Genomic DNA, 25,070 nt, shown 5'->3' with positions numbered 1-25,070 from the left:
ATGTGAATACGGTCACAGACTGAGGTTCCACCCCACAAGTCCCAAGGTTCACTAGTCCGAAGTTGTACCGTGTATATAAAAATAACAAGGGAACAACTCGAATCCTACACTCTACGCCTTCATTTGATCATAAGTATAGAAATATGCGTTATCCGATCACCGTAGTTGGTAGTCAAAAAGGAAATTCAACTTTCGAAGAATGCCTACTGGACAACAGTTTAATCCCGGAGACGATAAAATGTCCGCCTTATTGTCAGAAGAATGACTGGTGGCTGCCCACAAGTCTGAAGGTTCACAATTCCGAAGTGGGGAGTTCCCCGCCACCGAGGGTTACCTGGTTGATCCTGCCAGTAGCATATGCTTGTCTCAAAGATTAAGCCATGCAAGTCTAAGTACACACGGCCGGTACAGTGAAACTGCGAATGCTCATTAAATCAGTAATGGTTCCTTTGATCGCTCTACCGTTACTTGGATAACTGTGGCAATTCTAGAGCTAACACATGCAAACGAGCGCTGACCTCCGGGGATGTGTGCATTTATCAGACCCAAAACCCATGTCGGGTTGACCCTTGGGGCTCCCCGCTCGCTTTGAACTAGTGAACCTTCGGACTTGTGGGTTGGAACCGAATGACTAGACTGGGCCCCTGTTGTTTAGTTTTCCTCTGCTTGGGTATTGTGCGCGTAGCCCAAGCGGAGGAAACCTTCGGACTTGTGGGCAGCCACCCAGACTGAGCTGCTGTGGAAAATAAGAATCATGCTGAGCCACCCGCGCAATAATGCGCAGAGGCCTGTAGTGACGACTAAAAGGCACCATGACTTCAGCCAAGCTTCAGCAACAGAAATTAGGGAAAACAGGCTTATTTGGATATGTTTCAGAACAATTTATATATAGGCGTGATACACAGTAATTTTATATCTTATTGGTCAATCACTGCTCGCCTTGATTACCCTGAGTGAGCAATCACAGTAAGTCTGACCTGTCAGACTGTGTGGTGATGTCACGTGGATGACAGCCCATCTCATCCTCTCCTCCTGGACAGTGGGACACTCCATCACAACGCTTCCCTGTATCGATGCAGATCCCACTGGAGCAGGAGAACTGGCCAAAGGGGCAGCTGCGGGGGGTCATGGAGGATTGGTTGCCTGCAAAGGAAACATTGAATCAAATGTATGTTTTATTGAATAACCTATTCTAGTGCAAAAGATAGGTTGTTTTCTACATATTACTTTGTTTGGTTGGGTAGTTCATGTTGTAAACATTTAGCATAGTTTTACATCAGTCAAGTGTCAGTTTGTACAATAAAAGATTGAAAAAACAAAAATGATTTCAGCTCAAATAAGGGCAACTGGTGTTACCCAAAATATGAAGCTCAATGAAAAAATATTGAGAGTAATGTTATGTTGGAGGTTCCTGAACAGTCTTTTGGAGGAAGTCAAGAATCCCTTTGTCGAGTGGTTGTGGCACAGCACACGAATGCCAGGCTCCAAGTGCTCCGACAATTACTGGATGTCCTCCCTTCTCCCTTTCTCGTTCCCCCATTTCACACTTTCCTCCTGTCCTATACACACAAAATCTTTCAAAGAAAAAAAAAAAAAGGAAGGAAGGAGGGAGCTAATCAAAACATGTACCAACTAAAATGTACCAAATAGTACTGGCCTGAGATTAAAGGTCTGGATTACAAAAGGTATAACAGTTTTATCCTGATTGTAAAAGATAATCATATGAAAAGCTTCGATATGTTGAAGAATCCTTTGGCTTGGAGAAAGAGGACTTTTATAGGGATTTACAAATTAGTTATTATAACCAAGACATTAAACAAAGTAATGACCACTGTACCCCTCTGACCATATTTTTTTCCAGGGTTAGGGGGTTATAACGCCCGCAATCACAACAGCAGTTGCCAGTGCATGTAACTGTAACAATGTACTGTCCTGACCAAATAAACAAATAGTAATTATTATTATTACTATTATCTCTCTCTTTAATATTTTAGTTAAAATTGTCTTCTTCATATGAGGTGAACTCATCTATTTTTTAGCTTGTGCTTATCATATCCGACATGTGAACTTCTTTTGCTGCGTCTTACAGCAGTTGATATGACCCTTTTTTTTTGCAAAATTTACAAGTTGGAAACACGGGTATGGTAGCGCATTGAGCTGATGCACCCACACTGCTGCTGCAGAACTTGGTTTTAAAATCATCGTTTGATCCACCTAATCCCAAAGAGGAGCAAACGAGCAAAGTTATGTGTATATATATATATATATATATATATATATATATATATGTGTGTGTGGCCATATCGCTTTAGGTGTGAGCCCGCATTCTCCTCCGTACCTCTCCGGTCTACGGTTTGTACCAGCTCTGCGTGGGTGTGTCGCGTTTAAGCACATGGACGCGCTATAGACTGATTCTGCTGCTTGGTGCGCGGTACTGCTCCACCATCTCTTCACTGTGCCTTTGTCATGTGTGTGCTGAACTGTACTCAAATTATGTACTTATTTTAATGCCTTTTCCTGTGTTATAGATGGTCTGACACCGTGGTGGATTCCCCTGGTGGTGGTTCCCTTGTTTTGGTTTGTGGTGCACTATTTTGTTGTTTTGGTGTTTTATTATTAGGTTACTGCCCAATTTGTTTACCCCTACGGCTAAGCCTCCCCCCCCCCCCCCCCCCCCCCCCCCCAAGGTCTTATTGAGTGTGTTCATTAGTGTGTGTGTGTGGTGTTGAGTGGTAGCATATTAACTTTTAGTTGAAATAGTTTTAAAAATATAATTATGTCTTGATTAAAATTAGATTTATTAAACTGTTAGCTGTATATATTTAAATTATAAACATTTTGTAACTTATGGAACTGTCTCTGTCTCATCAGTAATACTTATCTTCGCGTCTTACTCATTTTCTCCAGTTTAAATTGGGGTGGCGTTGTTGGACAACTTTTATGATTCAAACAATATCAAAACACTCGTACTGCCACATTTTGGCTTATGGTTGGCCTCCTTGAACCGACACCTTAACGTGGTGGAGGGGTTTAAGCGCCCGAATAATCCCAGGAGCTATGTTGTCGGGGGCTTTAAGCCCCTGGTAGGGTCTATCAAGGCAAACAGGTCCTAGGTGACGGGTCAGACAAAGAGCGGTTCAGAAGCCCATTATGAGACATGCAACAACAAGGCCAGTTAGTTATTGGCGTCACCGGGGCCCAATCCTGGTGCCAGGCTTGGGCTGGGTGCTCGACGGCGAACGCCTGGTGGCCGGGTCTTTCCCCACGGGGCCCGCCCGGGCACAGCCCAAAAGAGCGACATGGGGCCGTCCTCCTGTGGGCCCACCACCCGCGGATCCATACGGGTGGTGATCTGGGCGGCAGTCGACAGCAGGGGCTAACTCTGGGGACATGGAATGTCACCTCTCTGGGGGGGAAAGAACCTGAGCTTGTGCGGGAGGTTGAGCGGTACTGACTAGATATCGTCGGCCTCACCTCCACGCACAGTTTGGGCTCTGGAACCTATCTCCTCGAGAGGGGCTGGACGCTCCACTTCTCTGGTGTTCACCCCGGTGGACGAGAGGGTCGCGTCCCTACGCCTCCGGGTGGGGGACACTGTTGTGTCGGCCTACTTTACTACTAAATTATTGCTTTAACGCTGTGTTTCAAGGCGGTTTCGTGATCACTTTAGAATCTTACTTGTCTGCTCCGGTGGAGCTAATGCTAAGCCAACATGTTGCTTCAGTGCACTCTGCAATACGGGCTTAATGTGACTACTTGCTGTTATCACCCTGTTATCGGGTTATTTTTCGGCGTGGGTTGGCCCGTGGGTTGTGTGGGTCGTGCTTTGTGTGTGTTTTATGGCAGACTAAACCGGCTGTTAGCCCCACAGCCCGGAGCTAAACGCAGCTATTCGGAGCTAAGTTGTAAGCTAAACTTTGCTATGTTATCGGGTTATTTTTCGGCGTGGGTTGGCCCGTGGGTTGTGTGGGTCGTGCTTTGTGTGTGTTTTATTGTGCTAAACCGGCTGTTACCCCACAGCCTGGAGCTAAACGCAGCTATTCGGAGCTAAGTTGTAAGCTAAACTTTGCTATGTTATCGGGTTATTTTTCGGCGTGGGAAGGCGTGCTTTTACGAGCCGTGTTATCTCAAGTGAGCTAGCTAGCCCCGCTAGCCGAGGGCAGATGTCCCAATATCTCCGCGTTTTGCATCTTAAATACACCGTTAACGTCACAATGTGAACTGTTATCTGTGAAGCGTGTTATTCCCATATTACTGTTAACCCTAATACTTTTTTTTCCCTTTTCAGAATTGGCAAAGACACCCTGACTGACATGACCTGTCTCTACGTGAAGTCTGCTAAGGAGCGTGGTAAGTGTAAAACATTATTTTGGTGATTTTCATGTTTTAATGATTAGAGTATAATTAACCATAAGCAACATCTGTTTTTCAGGTGAGCCTCCAGTTTGTACATCAAGCTTCAGATCACTGTGGAAACAGCTTCTCCCACACATCAGAAGCTGCAGGCCACGCACAGATCTCTACAACAGAATCTAATGTGCTGTCTTTCGGACCCTCACCGCCAGCAAGCAAAGACATCAGGATGCATTACAGCTTTGACTTTGCACAGCAGGTACTAATAATAGCGCAAATGCAGAATAGCAATTATAGAGACATATACGTCTTAATCAAATGTCATATGTATTAATCTAATCTCCTTTCTCTCTCTCTCTCTCTGTCTACTACAGATACACTTTCCGTCCAACCCTCTGCAGCCGGGGCCAAGCTTCACTACACAATGGACATCCACTTCCTCATTGCTGGCCACACCAAATTCTCCCCTGATTGCGGCTTTGGACTTATCAAACAAGCATACATGAAGACCAGGGTTGACACTTTGGAAGACATCGCTGAGGTTAGTTTATATTATTTGACTACTGTAATGTGTAAACATTAGCCTGGCAAAACTTCAGCGCAGATATTTTTCTTCTGTTCTCATTTTTTTTACATTGTCGCCCTTGTCATCAGGTAGTGGAAAACAGCTCTCCTGAGTCTCACCTCAATATCCCACAGCTTGTTGGAACGGCGGATGGCAAAGTGTTTGTCAAGAACTTCGACTGGCAGAAGCATCTGAGTCCCTTCTTCAGACGGCTTCCAAAGATCAAGAGCTATCAGCACTTCAGGTATTTATATTGAAACTCTCACATTGTGTTAAAAAAAAAAAATTGTTAATGAGTGTTTTATGTGAAATAGTTAGCCATTTCTTAAATGTCCTGTTATTTGTTTACAGCTTTGATCCCAAGAGCCGAGAGTCACAGCACAGAAGAGTGCTCATATATTCAAAGCCATGGACCCGTTGCAGTTCATACCTGGCCCTGGCATCTGTTTATAAGAGTTCTTCTATTAAGTGAAGTGAGAGTGTTTTTTAAACTTCCTATAAGTTATCTGTCCTTTCCCCCTGTATCTACTGCGTTGTAACATTAAAGGCTATCTTATCTTATCTTTTGTTGTTTGTGTTGCACTGAATCACCTGTGAATTATGTTTATCAACAAATGCAATGAACCCTATTCTGATTCTGATTCTTTGATTCTATTCAGGGCCTTTTGTAATCCAAGTATTTCCATTTTAATATAGTAACTTCTAATTCTGATTCAAGTCCAGTTACCATCAATAACAACACTCCTCTTGAGTCTTCAGTGACAGCTGTAGGGGAAGGTGGTGTCAGTGTGACAGGGGGGAGGGCTTATCTCAATGAGATGCAAATGAGCCCCCCTGTGACTCTGGCCTCACACAGGTGAGAAACTTTGAGCCCCGTTTTCTCAGTGAATGGGTTTGAGAGTTGTATACATTCAAATGACCACAACTTACTCAAATATGATCAGATCTACATGAGTGAGACATCATTGGAAAGCTTTGAATTCACACTCAGAATCACACTCACACTCAGAATCTGTGAATAACTCAAAATGTCTCCGGGTAGACATGTAACTGGTTTAGCCACGGTCAGTCACATATGGTCATGAGCTTTGGGTAATCAGTGTTGTGCCTTGTCATAATTTTGGTGAACGTGAACTGAACGCACTGTATTACTGCCGACGAACGATAATATGAACGCGTTCATTCTGGTGACTGTGAACGGCACGTTCGTTCTTTTTAATTTTGTTCAATAAGGTGTCAGATTTCTATAGACTTCCAGGCAAAAACACACCGTTATGTTGCCCAAAAAGAGCCTATGTCTGGCAAGTGTGAGAGCTCTGAAGTTGTAGAGGCCGATAGCGCAGACAAATTTTGCGTGTCGCACCGTACTGCGCATCAAAACAAAAAGCAGCAACAGCAACAGAGCAGCAGGAGTCGCTCTACGACGTGAGTTTGATGATAAGGTTGGTGAGAATGGGAACAATCTGCATTTCTGTGCAAACTTTGCCTCTGGGGAAGGCTGTCCCTTCAATGTGAATGTAAATCCTGGGTAAGGATTCAAAATTGGATATGAAGATGAAATCTGACACATAGTTTCAGCATTAAACTAATAAAATAATTGCTGCCTAAGGTTGTATATGGGCTGTGGAAATAATTTAGAAACATTAGAGCAAAATATTGAAAAAAATAACTGAACTAGTTCATTTTAAAATGTGTGAACTATGAACTGAAATAGTTCATGTAGAAAGTGAACTCTCCCAACACTGTGGGTAATGACCGAAAGGACAAGATTGCGGATACAAGCGGTCGAAATGAGTTTCCTCCGCCAGGTGGCTGGGAGATACCCTAGAGCAGGGCTGGCCAACCTGCGGCTCGCGAGCCGCATGCGGCTCTTTGCCTGGTTTCATGTGGCTCTTTTACGTTCATATCAACATTTGTGTTTGTGTTGTGCCAAACACAAATGTGGAGGCGCCCGCACGCTAATGTTGTGCACGGGCGCTGTGCTGAAACCTGAAGTCTGTGTTGGCCCAGTGGTTTGCAACACGGTTTTGACTGCAGAAGTCCCTGAGACCGATACCTGACTTAAACTCATTATCTTGCATTTTTTCCCCCTCGTCGCCTAACTACATAGTAAAAGAGGACTAGAGAGGAATGCTGCCAAACACCCTGAACTAATTGATTATTGAAATAAATGGGAAAATTATTTGTTGTTTTTATTTGTGTTTCACTTTTCACATTTAATCTAGGTCTATATTCGACAAAGCCTAAAGATCTACGTCTAGATCTAAATAATTGTATAATTCAGTATTATTTTAATTATCAGTATTAAACAGGTTTTTTTTTTGTTTAACCATAATTAGGCTATAGAAACACAATGTAACCATAATTAGGCTATAGGGATGCGTACCGCTCCGCAGGACCGGATCCGGACTCGGTTCAGGTCCAAAAAAAACGAAACCCCGGTGATTCGGTTCTGGACTCATAACAAATATAGCTCTCACATATTATCCTTTTTGTTCTAGAATCTAAACTATCTGAAACCTTCCATAGATCGCGAAATTTGCGCTGGAAAAGACTTAAACGCTGACATCGCTGTCAATGGCGCACCCGGAGCTATCGGCGACGCACGCGTCTTCCGCCCGGCAGAAGTTGAAGCCGGCGCAATTAGACGCGAGAGACCCAAACATTGAAGCGGCAGCCGGGAAGATCGCTGGCTTAATTGAACCGTTTTAAGCCGCCGCGTGCGTCGCCGCTTGTGCCGCTTCGTGTGTTAGTTTAAGACGCTTGTTAAAGGAGCGGGTTGTGCTTTGGTTTGGGTGTAAATATTGTAACTTCTCGCTCAGGTCAGTAATGCTGGTTTAATGCTCACAAGTTGTCACTTTATTTCTTGAACTGAGTTGGTTACTGTTGTCCGTAACCACGGTGATGGAACAGGAACATCAAAAACGACCTCGTCTCCAGAGCCCGCTCTTAGCTCCGCCCCAGAGACCGCACACACGCACACTAAGTTGATTGATTTATAGTGGTTCTAGTTGACTGTTGCTAGTTTTTGAAGGTTTTTACATGACTTTGATGCCAATGGATCTGCAAAATTAAAGAGTGAAAATGTATCTAAAGAATCAGAATAAGTTTATTGCCATTTATCAATAAACAGGATTCACGGACATAGGCACTTGTCCTGGCGGTTCGGTGCAACACAAACATAACACTGAACAATAAATACAAAAACAATGGACAATAAATAACAAATAACTACCGGGTATTAAAATGGTTTAGGTAGAGTTAAAAATAGTCATGATATGTACACAAAATAAAATATGTGGTGCAATAAAAGTGGACAGTGCAGTGAATGCAAAGTGCTTAAGAAGTGTTCATGAGTACAACGGCAGAGGGAAAAAAACAGTTCTTATGACGGGAGGTTCTGGTCCGGATGGACCGTAGCCTCCTGCCTCAAACAGTCCGTGTACCGGGTGAGAAGGGTCGGCTGCGATTCGACCTGCACCTCCTAGAGTCCTGCAGAGGTACAGGTCCTGCAGAGATGGAAGGTTGCGGCCGATCACCTTCTCAGCGGAGCGCACAATGCGCTGTAGTCTCTGCTTGTCTCTGGCTGTGGCTCCAGCGTACCACACGGTGATGGAGGTGGTGAGGATGGACTCGATGATGGCCGTGTAGAACTGCACCATCATCTACGCTGGCATTTCTTCAGCTGCCGCAGGAAGTACATCCTCTGCTGGGCCTTCCCGGTGAGGGAGCTGATAGTGAGCCCCCACTTGAGGTCCCGGGTGATGGTAATACCAAGAAAGCGGAGGGAGTCCACAGTGGAGATGGGGGAACCCGAGATGGTGAGGGGGAGCTGGGGGGGTTTACCTTTCCTGAAATCCGCGACCATCTCCACTGTTTTCTGGGCGTTGAGCTCTAGGTTGTTACCGCTGCACCAGCCGGTCCACCTCCCTCCAGTAGGCAGACTTATCCCCGTCCGAGATGAGCCCGATGAGGGTGGTGTCGTCCGCAAACTTGATTAGTTTGACGGAGGAGTGGCTGGAGGTGCAGCAGTTCGTGTATAGGGAGAAGAGCAGGGGAGAAAGTACGCAGCCCTGTGGTGCTCCAGTGCTGATGGTCCGTGTGTCCGAGACATTCTTTCCCAGCCGCACGCACTGTGTCCGATCAGTCAGGAAGTTGGTGATCCACCTGCAGGTGGAGTCGGGTACGTTGAGCTGGAGGAGCCTGTCCTGGAGCAGAGCAGGGAGGATGGTGTTGAAAGCCAAGCTGAAGTCCACAAACAGGATCCTGGCGTAGGTTCCCGGGGAGTCCAGATGCTGCAGGGTGAAGTGGAGTGCAAGGTTGATGGTGTTGTCCACAGACCTGTTGGCTCTGGAGGGAAATTGCAGGGGGTCTAGCAGGGAGGAGGTGAAGGACTTGAGGTGGGGGAGGACCAGGCGCTCAAATGACTTCAGACGTCAGCGCCACAGGTCTGTAGTCATTAAGTCCAGTGATGCGGGGCTTCTTGGGGACAGGGACGATGATGGACGACTTGAAGCAGGCTGGGACATGGCATGACTCCAGGGAGGTGTTAAATATGCCAGTGAAGACGGGGGCCAGCTCGCCTGCGCAGTGTCTTAAGGTGGCCGGGGTGACACCGTCTGGTCCAGCAGCTTTTCGCGGATTGGATTTGCGGAATAGTCTGCACACGTCCTGTTCCTGAACTGTAAGAGGGGTGGGGGAGGTGGGGGGGACCGGGGTTGGGATGGCAGAGGTGGCCACAGTGGGGGAGGGGGAGTCAAATCTGCAGTAGAAAGTGTTAAGTTGTTGTGCCAGTTTAATATCGTCCACAGCAGGGGGGGCGCTGGGCTTGTAGTTGGTGAACTGCTGCTTCAGACGCGTACTGTAACAGGCTCTAGCTCTCGATACCTCCCTGCTAAACCCGTACTTTGCCTCTTTGTAGCGTTCTCTTTCGCCGGCCCGGTGAGCTGCCTCTTTCTGCCGCCTCAACTGTCTCAGTTTGGGTGTGAACCAGGGTTTGTCATTGTTGAATGTGACTTTGGTGTGTGTTGGTATGATGCTGTCCTCACAGAATTGAATGTATGATGTCACAGTGTCCGTGTACTCGTCCAAACCATCTGTGGCAGCTCTGAACACCTCCCAGTCTGTAATATCCAAACACGCACGAAGCTCCTCCACTGCCTCATTGGTCCACCTCTTGGAAGTCCTCACTACAGGTTTACAGAGTTTTAACCTCTGTCTGTACGTGGGGATCAGGTGGATCATGACGTGGTCTGATGCACCCAGCGCGGCTCGGGTCACAGCACGGAAGGCGTTATTGATGGTTGTGTAGCAGTGATCCAGCGTGTTCTGCTCTCTGGTCGGGACTTTAATACACTGTCTGTACTTTGGTAGTTCATTGGTGAGATTCCCCTTGTTAAAATCGCCCAGTATAATACACAAGGAGTCCGGGAAGGAGTTTTCCACGCTCCGTACCTGCTCCGCGAGCACGCGCTCCGCCTCCTGCGTGCACGCGCTCGGCGGGATGTAAACAGCAGCGAGGATAAACGAGGTTCACATTGGACAAGAAGATCCCAGGTAAGGGCGTACGCGTGCCTCGCTTCCTCAGCCGCACGAGCGCGCCAGCCCGTCTTCCTCTTCTGCGGCGTCTCGCGGCTTTAGCCACAATACTGGTTATTGCTGCAGCTGATGTTAAAAAAGCTGGAACAGTATCCATAGGAGTTGTGATCCGAATGGATAGGAGCTCTTCCCGGGTGTAAGAGCATGCAGACGCACAAATAACTAGCAAAAACAGACAAAACAAATTGTACAGAAACGCCGAGGCTGCCATCCACGGCGCCATCTTGGATCGCCTGATCAGACCCTAAAGGCATTAAACTTGAAGTGTGGGGAACAGCCCAGTCAAACCAGTAATACACTTGACAAACATAGTATCAGCTGAAACAGCTGCCCCAATACCAATACTCAACTTGCTCTTGTTCGGAAGTTGTTTCTCAAGTAAAACACATGAATGTGTGTTAACTGTTAAGCTATAGTTTAGCAGCTAGCTAGTAGCCTGTGATTTGTAAATTGTATTTTCTGTTAAAAACAGTGAATAAACCAGATAAATTGAGTTTATTTCACTCTGCAGTTAAGCCTTGTGTTTGATAGTCGTCCTTGTTCAAGTGTCTTCAACTTAATTGAGCCAAGTGTCTTGTGTTATGCTGTTATAATATTATGCAAATATGGCATGTGTTCAGGTCCGGACTCATTAGGTCCGGACCTAAACCTAAACCTCTGGATTCGAATCCGGACTTGAACCTGAACGTGGGTTGAGGAAATCATTCAATTTTGTCTAATAATTATCAATATATGCATATGCCATCAGGAGATGGAATCTCCTAGCTTTTACTATATGTAGTTGGGAGACGAGGTAAAAAAAAAAGGTAAAAGTGAAACACCAATAAAAACAACAAATAAATGTTCCCATTTATTTCAATCACAAATTAGTTCAGGGGTTTTGGCAGCATTCCTCTCTAGTCCTCTTTTACTATGTAGTTAGGAGACGAGGGGAAAAAAATGCAAGATTAAGAGTTCATGTCGGGATCGATCTCAGGAATCTCTGCACACAAAGCTGTGTCACTAACCGTTGGGCCAACACACATGGCAATTTTCCGCTGGAACAGGAAAAATAGTTACTGAATCGGGGTGACGGTCTCGCCACAACCGCATGTGCGCCGCTCAACCGCACGGAAGTGGAGCTTCGGCATTCTCCGGACCACGGCTCGGCAGCCAATCAGAGCCAAGCACACATGCAAATTTTCACTTGTAAACTGTCATGGCGCGGGCCGAGGCGGACTTTAATCAAACGCTTCCCAGCCCGATTTAATGATAATATTCCCTTTTTTCTGAGATTTATTGATAAAAATGACCCCGTTCTTGCACTCGCAAATGCCTGTCCACATTTCAAAATACCCCGTCCAAAATACGGGAAGACATCTTAAAAAAAAACACCAATATTGAACTTCAATATGGTTTGTAAATGATTTTTGATTTTGGACTTTGTTGAACTAAGAGTTTGTGTGTGTGAGACACAATGTTCATTGTTGAAAAAGACTGGCTTGTGGTCTTAGTACTGTAGGAGTCAATTTCTGTCATTATCATGGTTGTGTGTGACATGATATCGTTAATAATAATAATAATTTGGCTGAGCAGAGGTGTGTGTGAAAGAGGAAGGGATGGGGTGATGTTCATGTGTGCCCATGTGTATGATGTGGCTCTTTGCGGTAACACAGTAAAAAATGTGGCTCTTAGTCTCTGACTGGTTGGCCACCCCTGCCCTAGAGATGGGGTGAGGAGCTCGGCCACGCGGGGGGAGCTCGGAGTAGAGCCGCTGCTCCTCCACGTTGAGAGGAGCCAGCTGAGGTGGCTTGGCCATCTGTTTCTGATGCCTCCTGGGCGCCTCCGGGGAGGTGTTTTGGACATGTCCCACCGGGAAGAGGCGCCGGGGAAGACCCAGGACGCGCTGGAGGGACTATGTCTCTCGGCTGGCCTGGGAACGCCTCGGGATCTCCCCGGAGGAGTTGGAAGAAGTGACTGGGGCGAAGGAAGTCTGGGAGTCCCTGCTTAGACTGCTGCCCCCGCGACCCCCCGCGACCCCCCCCCCCCCCCCCGGCTTTTATTCAGTTTATTTATTTTATTCATTTCCAAGGGCTGTACTGTCTGCCCTTCCCCATCTCTGTCATTTTGAGGCTAAGGGGAATGGGTAGGGGTATAAATGAGAATTGAGATTGGGCCTGAGTCTGATTCTCTCTGCAGCACTTCTGTAGGCGAGGGTGAGATAAATTTGGTTCGACTGATAAAATGTACAGTGTTGCAACTTTGGTCCCCAATCAAACTCAGTCCGCTTAAATTTGTCAGAATGAGAATCAGAAAAGGTTTATTGCCAAAGAACAGAATTCACAAACATAGGAACTTGTCTTGGCGATTTGGTGCAACATAAAACAATGAACAATGATGAAACAACCTAAGTAAGTCAAAAAGAAAAACAATTTAAAACTACTATTGGATAAAATAAAAATAGGCTATAAGATAAAAAATCAAAATAGGCTTACTTTATACACAAAATTTACAGTTGAATTTAAGATAAGATAAGATATGATAATCCTTTATTGTCCCACATGGGGAAATTTACATATGTAGTGCAGAAAGTGAACAGTGTAGTGAGTGATAAGATATGGTTTAAGTGACAGTGTTTAAGAAGTGTCCGTTAGTCCAAAGGAAAGGGGAAGAAAATGTTCTTGTGGCGGGAGGTTCTGGTCCGGATGGACTGTGGTCTCCTGCCGGAGGGGAGTGGCTCAAATAGTTCGTATCCAGGGTGAGAAGGGTCGGCTGTGATTCGACCTGTTCGTCCCAGAGTCCTGACAACGTACAGGTCCTGCAGAAATGGAAGTCTACCTTCTCAGCAGAGCGCAGCATGTGCTGTAGTCTCTGTTTGTCCCTGGCTGTGGATCCAGCGTACCACACGGTGATGGAGGAGGTGAGGATGGACTCACTGATGGCCGTGTAGAACTGCACCATCATCTCTGCCAGCAGCTTGGCTTTCCTCAGCTGCCGTAGGAAGTATATCGTCTGCTGGGCCTTCTTGATGGGGGAGCTGATGGTGGGCTCCCACTTGAAGTCCTGGGTGATGGTACAGTGGCGATGGGGGAGTCTGTGATTGTGAGAGGGGGATGGGGGGCTGTGACTTTCCAGAAGTTCACGATCATCTCCACATCCCTCCTGTAGACAGACTCATTCCCGTCCGAGATGAGGTTGGTGTTGTGCACAAACATGATCAGTTTTACAGAGTTGTGGCTGGAGGTTTAGCACAGACGTCAGCGCTACAGGTCTGTATGATCCGTACTTCCTGCAAAATCCATATTTCGCGTCTTTGTAGCGGACTCTGTCACCAGCCCTGTGTGCTGCCTCCTTTTGTCAGAATGTCATCCTTCTTATTCACATAAGCACATTAAACATGGAGGCAGTCACACCACAGAATCTCTCATCAGACCCATATCCACAGTCATTGACCTCATTGCATGAGGCTGCGGACAGCCCACCACACAGTACCTGTTCTGATACTGGAACAGTCCCTTCCTGCATCTGCTAAGGAAAACTAGTACCACAGCATGTCTTAAAAGCAAACACAAAAGTAAAAGTAGTCCATACCATCAGCACATCCCATGAGCTCAAGGCGAAGGTAAATGCCATGTTGAAAGTCATGAGGCAGGAGGCGGACGTACTGAGCCGACACCATTCTGTTTAGTCTGGTTTCAGCAAGCCCCCGGTCGTCTAGGTTACCAATAAAAACCTAGAGAGAGACATGGGGTAACTTTCACATTCTTACAGATCCTTTACAATGTCATCAGAATGTTAAAGGTGCCATAACATGCTTTTTTCACGTTCCGTAATCTATCCTGAGTGTATAATTGATAATAATAAGGGTTGTGCAACACCCATAACATAATAGTTAAGAAATATCAACCATACCTTGGACCCCCTCACCAACCCGGAAATGCAAACGGTTTGGTTTGATATTCGCCCCCACCCTTGCGAAGAGCGATCTGGCTCCCCCGCCCAACCCATGACGTAGTCTCAGAGAGAGCGGTGTGTCCCCCACAGCTGTCTGCTCCGCCGTGCGCCGCTCCGCGCGAGTGAGTGACAACCGATAAAACTTTAAAAAAAAAGATTAACAGAGTCTACTTTGAGCCTAAATAAAACTGATGTTAATTCTACAGCGTGCGCAGAACAGATATATCTATAGGGCGGGCACACACGCATCAGGCGGGAGGGGGAAGGGGGAGGGGGTGGAGGAGGGGGAGGGGGGATGGTGACGCGTGCCTGTGGTTATGACGCGATCTTGCATCCACCCCCCGTCAGTTTGGAGATTTGCGGAAAGGAGATAGTCTATAATATAGCTAAACACTGCGGGAATCAATCAAAAAACACTGGTACATATATGAAGCACAAAAAGCAATGTAAGAAGGTTAAAAGCTCTGAAAAGTCGATTTTGCATGTTATGGGACCTTTAACAATTCTTGAATGGAGGCGGCTGGAGAAACAATGAAGTCGACCGTGACACATTTTCGATGATTAATCGGAAATTAAGTCGTGACTATAAACCAGGCTCCGATATCCTTCACATGTATCTGAGTGGTTTTGATTTACCAAAACTATTTAAATGTTTTTATTAGGGCTGGAAAAATGCATATGTTAAAATGTTAAAAGCGATGCGTAAATTCCCCCCCTTTAATCGTGTAAGGGATCATCTCAAAATAGGTTGAAGCTTGCTGCAGTACGACGTACGCGTTGATAAAACGATGGTAGTTTGATAGACCTTGCTCACCTCTAGTCCCTGAACATCCTTTGGTATGTTTATTAGTAGAAGTTATGAACTCTCCAAATAATGTCACCTGTCGCGGCATGTTTGTTTATGGTCCACGGGCCTTACAGCACATCCCATTCAACCGCTACGCCAGCACCATGCAGACTCAACTCGCTCAACCAGGAAGTGATTCAAACAACTTTTCTGATTAGCTGCTGTAAATCGCTATGCGCGTTCCCAGTGCTCTCCCCAGGATTTTTTTAAGAGATGGTAAATATGCCTCATTCAGGTTTAATTTTCCTCCAAGGATGGTTTGACGTACCTTCATTATTTCCAATTGTACATGCACCCTAAACCTACTATTACATGGTGTATAGACCTATCCACCATCAAGAAATTTGAATTTTGGCTACCAAAAACTTAATGGAAATGATAAATAAACACAAAGTCATTTAAATGTATTACCAATGGACAATGGAATAATACACAATATTAATGAAAATGTGTACAGTTTTAGCTTATGGCAGTATAATGCTGAAATCATATGGATACATCAACTCTTCTTGGCCTTTTTATCCATTGGACACAGGCTCATAATCAAGACCATCAGGGTTATTTGGACCTTCAGTTGCCAGGAGCATCTTTGTTGACAGGGATTGACTTGGTTTTTTTTCTCCATAAAGTGGAGAACCCCCTCTCACAATATAAAATTGTGAGATGACCAAGAGGATGCTCTAGTGAGAAACGAATGTTTCTTGTCAAAACTCAACTGTCAGAATGACAGAAGCGGTACACGTGCTTTTGTCTCGCTGAGAATCTCACGTCTTCTGTGATTGGCCGAAACATCATGCGGGGTTTCTTTTGGTCCTTCGAAAAAAGCTTTTCCAACTTTTCTGCGCCAGCCGCGGTGGCGACGGCAACGCCCGCTCCCCACGCTGGCCTGTGTGTCTGATGTCATGGATGTTGGCCTAATGCTCGTTGTTGAGAGTTTTTTTCACACAGGCGGCCTGAGCCTCATAATCATAATAAAGAAAATAATTTGATTAATCACAATTAATTGAAATTAATGAGGGTGAGTTTTTAATTGTGATGTCAATTGAAAATTAATTTCTGTCAGATTTGCGATTCATTTGTTATTTTCTTCAATCCCCACCCCTATTTTTTCGTATTTTTTGATATTCTGACATTAATAACTTCACTTTTGCTTCCATTGCAGACTTTAGAATGTTCTGATTTACAAACTTAGATAACCATACCGCTTTGTAACACATTTGTAAAGTAGCAAACCTTGACTTTCGGTCGGGCATCAGAGACAATCTCTTTGTAAGTATTCCAAGTTTGGCCATCGGGGCTAAACTGTAGATAAAAGCTGGAAACATATGTGCCATACACAGCACCCCCTTGAGTCAGCACACCTGAAAAGCACACAGCATAAAATGAATGACCAGAATATCATAGCTTTAATTCCATAACCAAACTCCCACCAGTGATGTTACGTGGCTGCAGGAGATTGATCTGTAAGAAGGGACTTGGTGTGCTGCTGTTGTGACCTTCTGGACCACGCTGAGGCAGGTCTCTATAGTCCTCTGGCTCTGGACTCCAGCCCTACAGGACACAGTTCAAGTAGATGAACACAAGCAGGAATTAAATGGGTAGGCCTAACATACAGAATATACAGTGGGTACGGAAAGTATTCACTCTGTTTAATTGCAGCCATAAGCCAAAATCAAAAAAAGTGAATTTTATTTCTCATTAATGTACAGTCAGCACCCCAGTTAGACAGAAAAAAAATATTATTAAAAAAGAAAAAACGAAATATCACATGGTCATAAGTATTCAGACCCTTTGCTGTGACACTCATATTTATTTAACCTGTTTACCATCCACCTATTTCGCCCTGTGCTCAATGGTTGGACATACCCAAATGGCATTGCTTATTAAAAGAGGATCTTACAGCCCACATGCAAGTGTGATGCATCATTAGAAAGCTTAGGCCTTCTAGTTTCCGTAGATGTGCATACAAACACTGTCAGGGCTTCAGAACTTACACAAAAGGCTAATAAAATCATAAAACGTTATGCGCAAAATCCTGCCGTGAAATCTGTCTCTTTACAGCCTTACCTGAGCCTTACGCACGATAATACAGAGGATTCTGTGTGTGGGACCCCTAAGTCCCGCCCCGCATTCTAAAGCTATTCTTATTGGCTAAAATAATTTGTCAATCAAAGTCTGCTACGTGACCGCATGTTAGCGTTATGTGGCTAAAAACAACATGAATGCGCGCGTTGGAAGCAGCACTTTTTTTGCGGCGGCGGCTGTAAAAAACAAACCCGTGGACAGAAAAAATTGTGGATGGTCTCATTCTGTAGCTAACAGTATGAAGAAAAGATCGATGCCAAACATTATCTTATAAGTCAAACAGGTAATTTGTTATGGATGGAGAAATGTGCTAACTTCAGGAAAAATACAAGTGGATATTGACTGAGCACAAGGATGTACAGAATTAAAGCCGTTTCGTCCGTCATAAACAGCAAACAGGTAGGACATGCGTTTGTAAAAGTTGAGACTTTCTCACAAACTATTGGCAATTGCTTATTAGGGTATTGCTTAATCAATGAGATATTCATTTTGTTGAAAAAATAACCTTTAAAATGATGTATAACTTGCTGTTATTGACCACGAAAATAAAAGTGATGATGTAAGAGAACTTTTGTAATTTGGAAAATGCTCGCCGGCGAGCAGGTGGAGATTTGTTAAAAAAGAACAAAAATATATACATTGTAGAAAAAGCTTCAGTTGTAGTCATCTGGACTCAGTTAGAAAAAATTAGACGTTTCGACTCTCATCCAAGAGTCATTGTCAATAAGAGAATTTAGGTTGAGAACTCCGATAATTGTACTATTCTGTGGTAAGTCCAACCCATTGGGAGGAGCCTTCCTGAAGTGGAACAAGTTGTTTGTTTCAACAGAAACTCACACCTTGTAACTACTGAGCTAGCCTATTCAGCCCTTTAATGGGCTATTAGTATCCCCTTTGTCTTTGTGAGACCTTGGCTCACCAACCCTGAGTACCTGATTAGCCTCTAAACGTCCTGGTCCTGGTCCTCTACCTTTCCAGGGGTTCAGGATCCCATTATAGATTAAAGGAAGAATGAATCTTAGCCCTCCATTTCTGTTTAAAGAAGGTCTTTCTTTTTTAACAAAAATAGCTTCCTTAACTCCTCTTTCAAACCATCTTTTCTCCCTGCTTAAAATCTTCACCTCAGTAGGCTTTTCGGGATCATGTTGTTCTGTCTGCATCTAAGATTGAACCTCAAATGGTTCCTGTGGTCTGCTAGTTTCCTGGCTAGCATACCATTCTCTCCTGACCCATCACTGAAAAACATCGTAACTGGTGTTGTTGCCAAAGAGGATGTGAATGTGCATGAGGATGAGACTGTTGGCAGTGAGATCATTGAAAATTGGAAAACCTGTTTTTGGTATATCTTTCAAATGGAAAAACTGGGCAATATGACTCCACCGTCAGTGTTGCCCAAGACCGAACCATTGATCCTGCTTTGCTGTTCCAACGGTTCCTGATCATGTCAAAAAGTCAGTTTTTACTTGAAGATGTAATGAGCTATTTCCTGCAGCCCTGTTCGAAGGCAAGGAAATCTTCCGTAAAGCCAACAAGCCCCAACTAGTGCAGGCAGTCATTGAGTTCTCAAGCAAGAAATCTGAAAAAACTGTCCTGGATTCTATCCCACCAACTGAGCATTATGTCCTTCATGGTGGTTCTCTGGTTCACCTCTTGGCGTGGAAAAAGGGTGACAGTTACGGTGCCATATGCAGACTTTACTGCACGCCTTTATGGTAAAGCAACAGTTGTATTTGATGGTTATAGAGAAAGTCCATCCATCAAAGACAATACGCATCAGAGACGTGGTGAAAACACTCCATTGTTAACTTGAATGCAGGGACTGAGTTTGTGGGAAGAAAGGGTGATTTCCTTTCCAGATCTGGCAACAAACAAGGACTTATCAATCCTATGACCGAGAAGCTGGAGAAGAAGGGCTGCTCTGTTATCAATGCATCAGGTGACGCAGACATGGACATTGTCAAAGCTGCAGTCGAGGCCTCAGAACATCTGCCCACAACCTTGATAGGGGAGGATACAGACTTGCTCATTCTTCTCCTCTACTATGCTGGGACAAAAAATAGAGGCCTCTGTTTTCGTTCGGAAAAGTCCAAAGCTACAAAAGTGTACATCAGTGAGATCAAAAAAGTCCTGAATAGTGAGTTGTGTTCCCAGTTTCTGTTTATTCACACCTTCACAGGATATGATACAACTTCACGCATTTTTAGGGTTGGCAAACAGACAGCATTCCAGAAACTTGTGAATGGCGAGTCAACCATCCAGTCCTGTGCAAATGTGTTTCTGCTCCCACATCAAGCAAGAAATGTCATAAGGGACCATGGGACCAAGGCAATGGCAGTGTTGTTTGGCGGAAAGAGTAGCGATTCACTTGCCTCTTTGCGCTACAACCTTTTTAGCAAGAAAATCGTTACCGCCAAATAATTTGTTGCCCCAGAACGTCTGCCTCCAACTGAGTCTGCAACCAAAGAGTTTACTTCCAGATCATGGTGTGGATCGGAAAGGAAGGTGACATGAACACAGTGGATTGGGGATGGAAACTGATGGACAACCGGTTCCTGCCAGTTATGACCAGTAAGACAACTGCTCCAGAATGTCTCCTACAGATGATCCATCGTAATTGCACAACTGCCTGCCAAACACAACGGTGCAGTTGCAGGGCATATGGACTACCATGCATGCCTGCTTGTGGACCATGTCAAGTTGGGAATTGTGAGAATAACAATAATCAACCTCTATGGGAGGAAGAGTGTGACGACGAGTGGTTAGTCAGGTGTTTAAATAAGAAAAGTGTCTGAAAAAAAATAAATATATATCAAAAATATATCAAAAACAAAAGGCAAAAAAAAAAAAAAAACGCATAGTAAAAAAACTTTTAAAAAATATATACAAAAAAATAAAAGGGGTTAGTGGTACTGAGCCTACACGTGGCAGCCATGTTTTGACTCATTCTACAGTACCACACAGTTCTAATGGATTGAGTCTTGAATAATTGGAATAAAAAATGGTGGTTGTGAACCACAGGAACAACCAACACCAGGCAAAACAATATGAAAAAGGAGAAATATGCAATGACTTTTGCACATATGTACTTGTAACCAATTTTGAAAATGGGGTCTTTCTTGGAGTCAAACTTTGGTAAACTTTTAGTATGTTTTTAAGTACATCTGATACTATTGTAAACCACTGAAAAACCTTTTGTTAGAATTTTTTTGAGGTCAAGTGATATTTGCAGCTGACTAATTGGCAATCAGCTCATATATTAGCTAAAGCTGACATTTTATTTTTAAATTCAACTCCGACTTCTGGATGGTAGAGATGTGTCATTACTTAATTCTAAGGTTGTTCTGAATACCAAAAACAGTCAGTGTGACAGTGTGAGGAGGGGAGGGCTTATCTCAATGAGATGCAAATGAGCACATTGTACTACCTTGTGAGCCCAGGTCAGGAATGTTTGAGACCCGTTTTCTTAGTAAAAGTTTTTCAGAGGTGTGTACATTCAAATAACCACAACTTATTCAAATATTATCAGATGTACATGAATCTGTGAATAATGTACAGAATCTGTGAATAACTCAAAATGTCTCTGGTTTATCCACGGCTGGTCACATATGAAAGCCCACATAGAGTTTGCCGAAAGACACATGAAGGACTTTCAGACTATGAGAAATAAGATTTCCTGGTCTTATGAAACCAAGATTAAACTTTTTTGGCATTATTTATAAGCGGTATGTGTGGAGAAAACTAGGCACTCCTCATCACCTTCCCAATACAATCCCAATAATGAAAAAATGGTGGTGGCAATATAACAAAGGAGTGGCTTCGGAACAACCCTACGACCATTCTTGACTGGCCCAGCCAGAGCCCTGACCAAAACTCAATTGAGCTTCTCTAGAGAGACTGGATGTCCACCAAAGTTCCCAATCCAACCTGACGGAACTGGAGAGGATCTGCAAGGAAGAATGGCAGAGGATCCCCTAATCCAGGTGTGAAAGCATCATTCCCAAGAAGACTCATGGCTATACTAGCTCAAAAGGGTGCTTCTACTCAATACTGAGCAAAGGGTATAAATACGTATGACCATGTTATATTTCAGTTTTTCTTTTATAATAAATATGCAAACATTTCAATATTTCAGCATGGAGTGCTGAGTGTACATTAAAGGCGTAATGTTGAGAACTCAAGCGGAAGTGCGCATGCGCACTCGCCCCCGTGCGGAGGCACACAAAAGCCTCACTGCTAACACCTGCGTTTGTTTATTTGCATGACGGATCGCATCACATCTCTCGTCTCCGTAGATTTCCGTCTCTTCTGAGCCAACTCGAACTGTCTTTCTTTGTCTTAATTTTGTCCTGTACTCTGAGGGAACTATATTATAATAAATCAATGCGCTTAGACACAGCAAAACGTGTTGCTCTCCTGGGGACAAGCTGACGAGGCTGCAGGTGATCGGTAGGTGCATCCTATGATTGATACGTGGCAGGACTGATCGGCAGTCCACGCCACAAGGAAATGAGACTCAGATTTGGCGCCAAAAAATCATCCATTACGCCTTTAATTAGAAATAAAATTAACTTTTTTTATTTTAGCAAATGGCTGCAATGACACAAAGAGTGCACTCTGGTCACAGCCATGTGCTTGTAGAAGCATGTGTGTGTGCCACATGTGTGCGCCTCACTACCGCTCTTTTTGGCTCTTCCTTTGCCGCATGCCCATCATACTGTATCCACAACGTGGAGTGCGGGAGTTAGGCCTAGGCTTCACAAGAGCTGAAACTTTTGCTTGCAGTGGGGGAGGAAATCACTGTGATGGGACGGCATTTAAAAAGGCAGTGGCCCACAGCAGCATCCATAAGAGGATTCATTAAGCAGGGAGGTATACGATTCCAATGGATTGCTAAAAATAAAGTGGAACTAATTCTTGATTCCCATCTTTCTCCAGTAATAGTACTGTTGGTGATTGTTACAAGAAGTGAATTTTAAAAGCCCATTTCACAGGAAGATAAAAGTGCGTCCTCACCTGGAGGTCAGTGTGGGAGTCCCAGCCGTGGAGGCGTGCTGCCTCAGGAGGGTGACCTGCCTGCTGAGAGGACGCACTGAAACTGGATGCTGGAAGGGACTGGACACCGAGAGGGGACCAGCATGCACCTTAGGACAACAGAAAATAAACAATTTAATTCATAAGATTTATTATGTTATTGTTGACATTTCATCAGGAGCGAACTGAGCCCTTACCTCCTGGCGGAAGTGGGTATGTGGGGACTTGCGGTGTGGTTCCCCCTGGTTTGGGGTTTACACTTGGGCTGGCAGTGAATGAAACCGTCTCATTATCTCCTACAACAAAGAAAAAGAAAAAAGTAATTCAATGTCATGAACATTTCAGCATAGTCATCTACTGATGCTTTACCTCGGCAATAACAGCATCTGTCACCTTCTCCAGGAACTACTATCTGACCCTTTAAAAAAAAATATTAATCTCAGGATTAATATTTTTAATAGGATTTTGAACAAGCTTAATTGTTTAAATACTGCATTTTATGTCTACCTGAGGACATCCAGTTGCTGCATACTGACAGTAGGGGGTGCAGTGCACTTTGAGGCTGGGCATGCACTGGCACAGTTGGCACTGCTGTGCTTTCCAGCGGTCGCCCACAGTGTGAGCCTGACCCTGGTACTCACACTCCTGACATGGCTTTGTCTGGCATCTGTGTCCATTAGAAGAAGACTTTGAAACAACTTAGGACCTAACCACACTGCAAGCAACAGTATTTACGTGTGTAAATTGTGAAACCACAGGCGCACATCAACATGAAGATTGCCACGTTCTACCCTGTGTGCTGGAGCAGGACATTTACGCACAGCACTGGGTTTGTGTTTTTCTATGGGAAAGCTGATCAAATTTGTCAATGCGTGTCTAGAAACTTGAAACAGGTCCAGTGAAAATAGGCTTCTAGTGCATGTAGCATCTGTACAGGCCGACCCCCCAAGGTTTTCAAAAGTAAATATGAAAATATGAAAGCAAAAATTTACATTCTTTATGAACTTCAAGGGCTCCTTCAAACAATCCATATCTGCACCAAGAATGTGCTGTGCTGATGGTGGAAAAATACACTTTGTGCACCTACATTCGTGTCAGACATAAAAAAATAAGTTGGATTCCATTTTCTGAAATGCACTTGACATGCTTCTCCCTATGCGCATCTTGCGCAGACAGTGTAGCCCTTCTCACTCACTTTAAATGCTGGCTCACGCAGACCTGAACCATTCGAGCTTCTGTGTAGTTTTATTTTGCAATTATATATTTACTGGCACAATAAACAATATGCTAAATCACATTATGCTCATTATGCATAAACATTTCTGTGTCAAAACTCAAGAATTCTGAGCTGTATTTAATACGTTTTCCATATACTGCAGTCTGTGTGGATCAACCAATGAGAGCTCTTGCAGTCCACGGCACCTCGACGCAAGAGGACTTTTGGACATAGAAGCACAAACGGAAGCATTCTGATTGGCTGCCGTGAGCGTTGGGGAGAGGTGCGGCACTAAATGCTTAAAATCTGCATAGAATTGATGGAAAATGTTCTGTCAGCTCGTGATTTTTCCAATGCAGTGATTTTACTCTCATTAATTTACCATTGCCAAAATAAAAGGGTTCATGCCAAAATCATGCACAGAATCTAAAAGTTGATTTGTAAAAGATCGTAAAGATGAGGGAAGTTCATTGCTTATGAAGGGGCCCCCAACGTCTCCCTCTCTGTACCACTACTCTGATGAAACTGGATACACTATTTCCCCAGACGTATGTTTTTTTTCCCCCCCAAGCATGTACCGTATTTTCCGGACTATAAGTTGCACCTTTTTTCATAGTTTTGGCCGGGGTGCAACTTATATTTATACTTATATACTTATACACACCGGAGCCACTTATATGTGATATTATTTGTTATTTTCACACTTGCAACCGCATTTCATACTCCAGTGCATATGTCTTCTTCTTCTCTATTATGCATTTTTTTGGCTGTTGCGACTTATACTCCAGTGCGACTTATAGTCTAGAAAATACGGTATGTATGTAAACAGCAGAAGTCTCGAGGTTGTTTCTCATAACAATAAAAATTTAATAAATTAAAAAACACAAACACATACATTGTGATTAACTGTAGCCCCACCTGCGTGCTTTTCTGTAGATGCCCCTGCAGGCACTCCCGTTTCCCTGCATGGAAGGGTTGTTGGGGCTGCGGAAGGACCACTGGACACTCTGGACCTCACACGGCCCCAGACACTCACCCCACTCGGACCAGGACGACCATCCACAATGCACTGCAGAGGGTCAACAGGTGTCTCAGTATACTGTGTTTATTCTGCCTCATTAGAGAGGCTCGCTTTATAGAAGAAATGTTGTCGATTTTCCAATGGATTACCGTGTATCATGTATTTCTGTGTAAATATCTCATGTGACAAAAAAAACACTCACTCGCTAAGTACAAGCACATGAGCAGATAACCAGATGTGAAGACAGAGACACAGGTAAATCAGATTACACAGAGTAATCAAGGACAGATTACTGAGGGACAGCTCAGGCGTGTTCTCTATTTATTGCAATTCAACTCATATTCACTGATAAATTTGTCTAATACGGAACTGAATTTGGACGCACGGACATACAGCGGTCTGCATTTTATAACCTGCCCCG

General features: G+C 44.3%; 1 protein-coding gene across 1 annotated transcript in view; it reads right to left on the bottom strand.

Moving 5' to 3' along the window:
- sspo (SCO-spondin) overlaps window positions 1-25,070 on the bottom strand; it is a 391,282-nt gene that overhangs the window by 168,716 nt on the left and 197,496 nt on the right. Inside the window, exons 39-47 of the mRNA XM_072450444.1 lie at window positions 24,547-24,697; window positions 22,920-23,079; window positions 22,782-22,830; window positions 22,610-22,708; window positions 22,395-22,522; window positions 16,727-16,847; window positions 16,530-16,657; window positions 14,087-14,228; window positions 978-1,143 (exon numbers count right to left, since the gene is read on the bottom strand). Coding sequence (XP_072306545.1) covers window positions 978-1,143; window positions 14,087-14,228; window positions 16,530-16,657; window positions 16,727-16,847; window positions 22,395-22,522; window positions 22,610-22,708; window positions 22,782-22,830; window positions 22,920-23,079; window positions 24,547-24,697 — 1,144 coding nt within the window. The remainder of the gene's footprint in view (window positions 1-977; window positions 1,144-14,086; window positions 14,229-16,529; window positions 16,658-16,726; window positions 16,848-22,394; window positions 22,523-22,609; window positions 22,709-22,781; window positions 22,831-22,919; window positions 23,080-24,546; window positions 24,698-25,070) is intronic.

Source organism: Eucyclogobius newberryi, unplaced genomic scaffold, assembly GCF_026437365.1.
Source record: "Eucyclogobius newberryi isolate DKJ021-1_F unplaced genomic scaffold, fEucNew1.0.hap1 SCAF_18, whole genome shotgun sequence".
NCBI classification, from domain to species: Eukaryota; Metazoa; Chordata; class Actinopteri; order Gobiiformes; family Gobiidae; genus Eucyclogobius; species Eucyclogobius newberryi.
The sequence above is the reverse complement of the archived record's forward strand: the minus strand, read 5'-3'. Positions and strand labels throughout refer to the sequence as shown.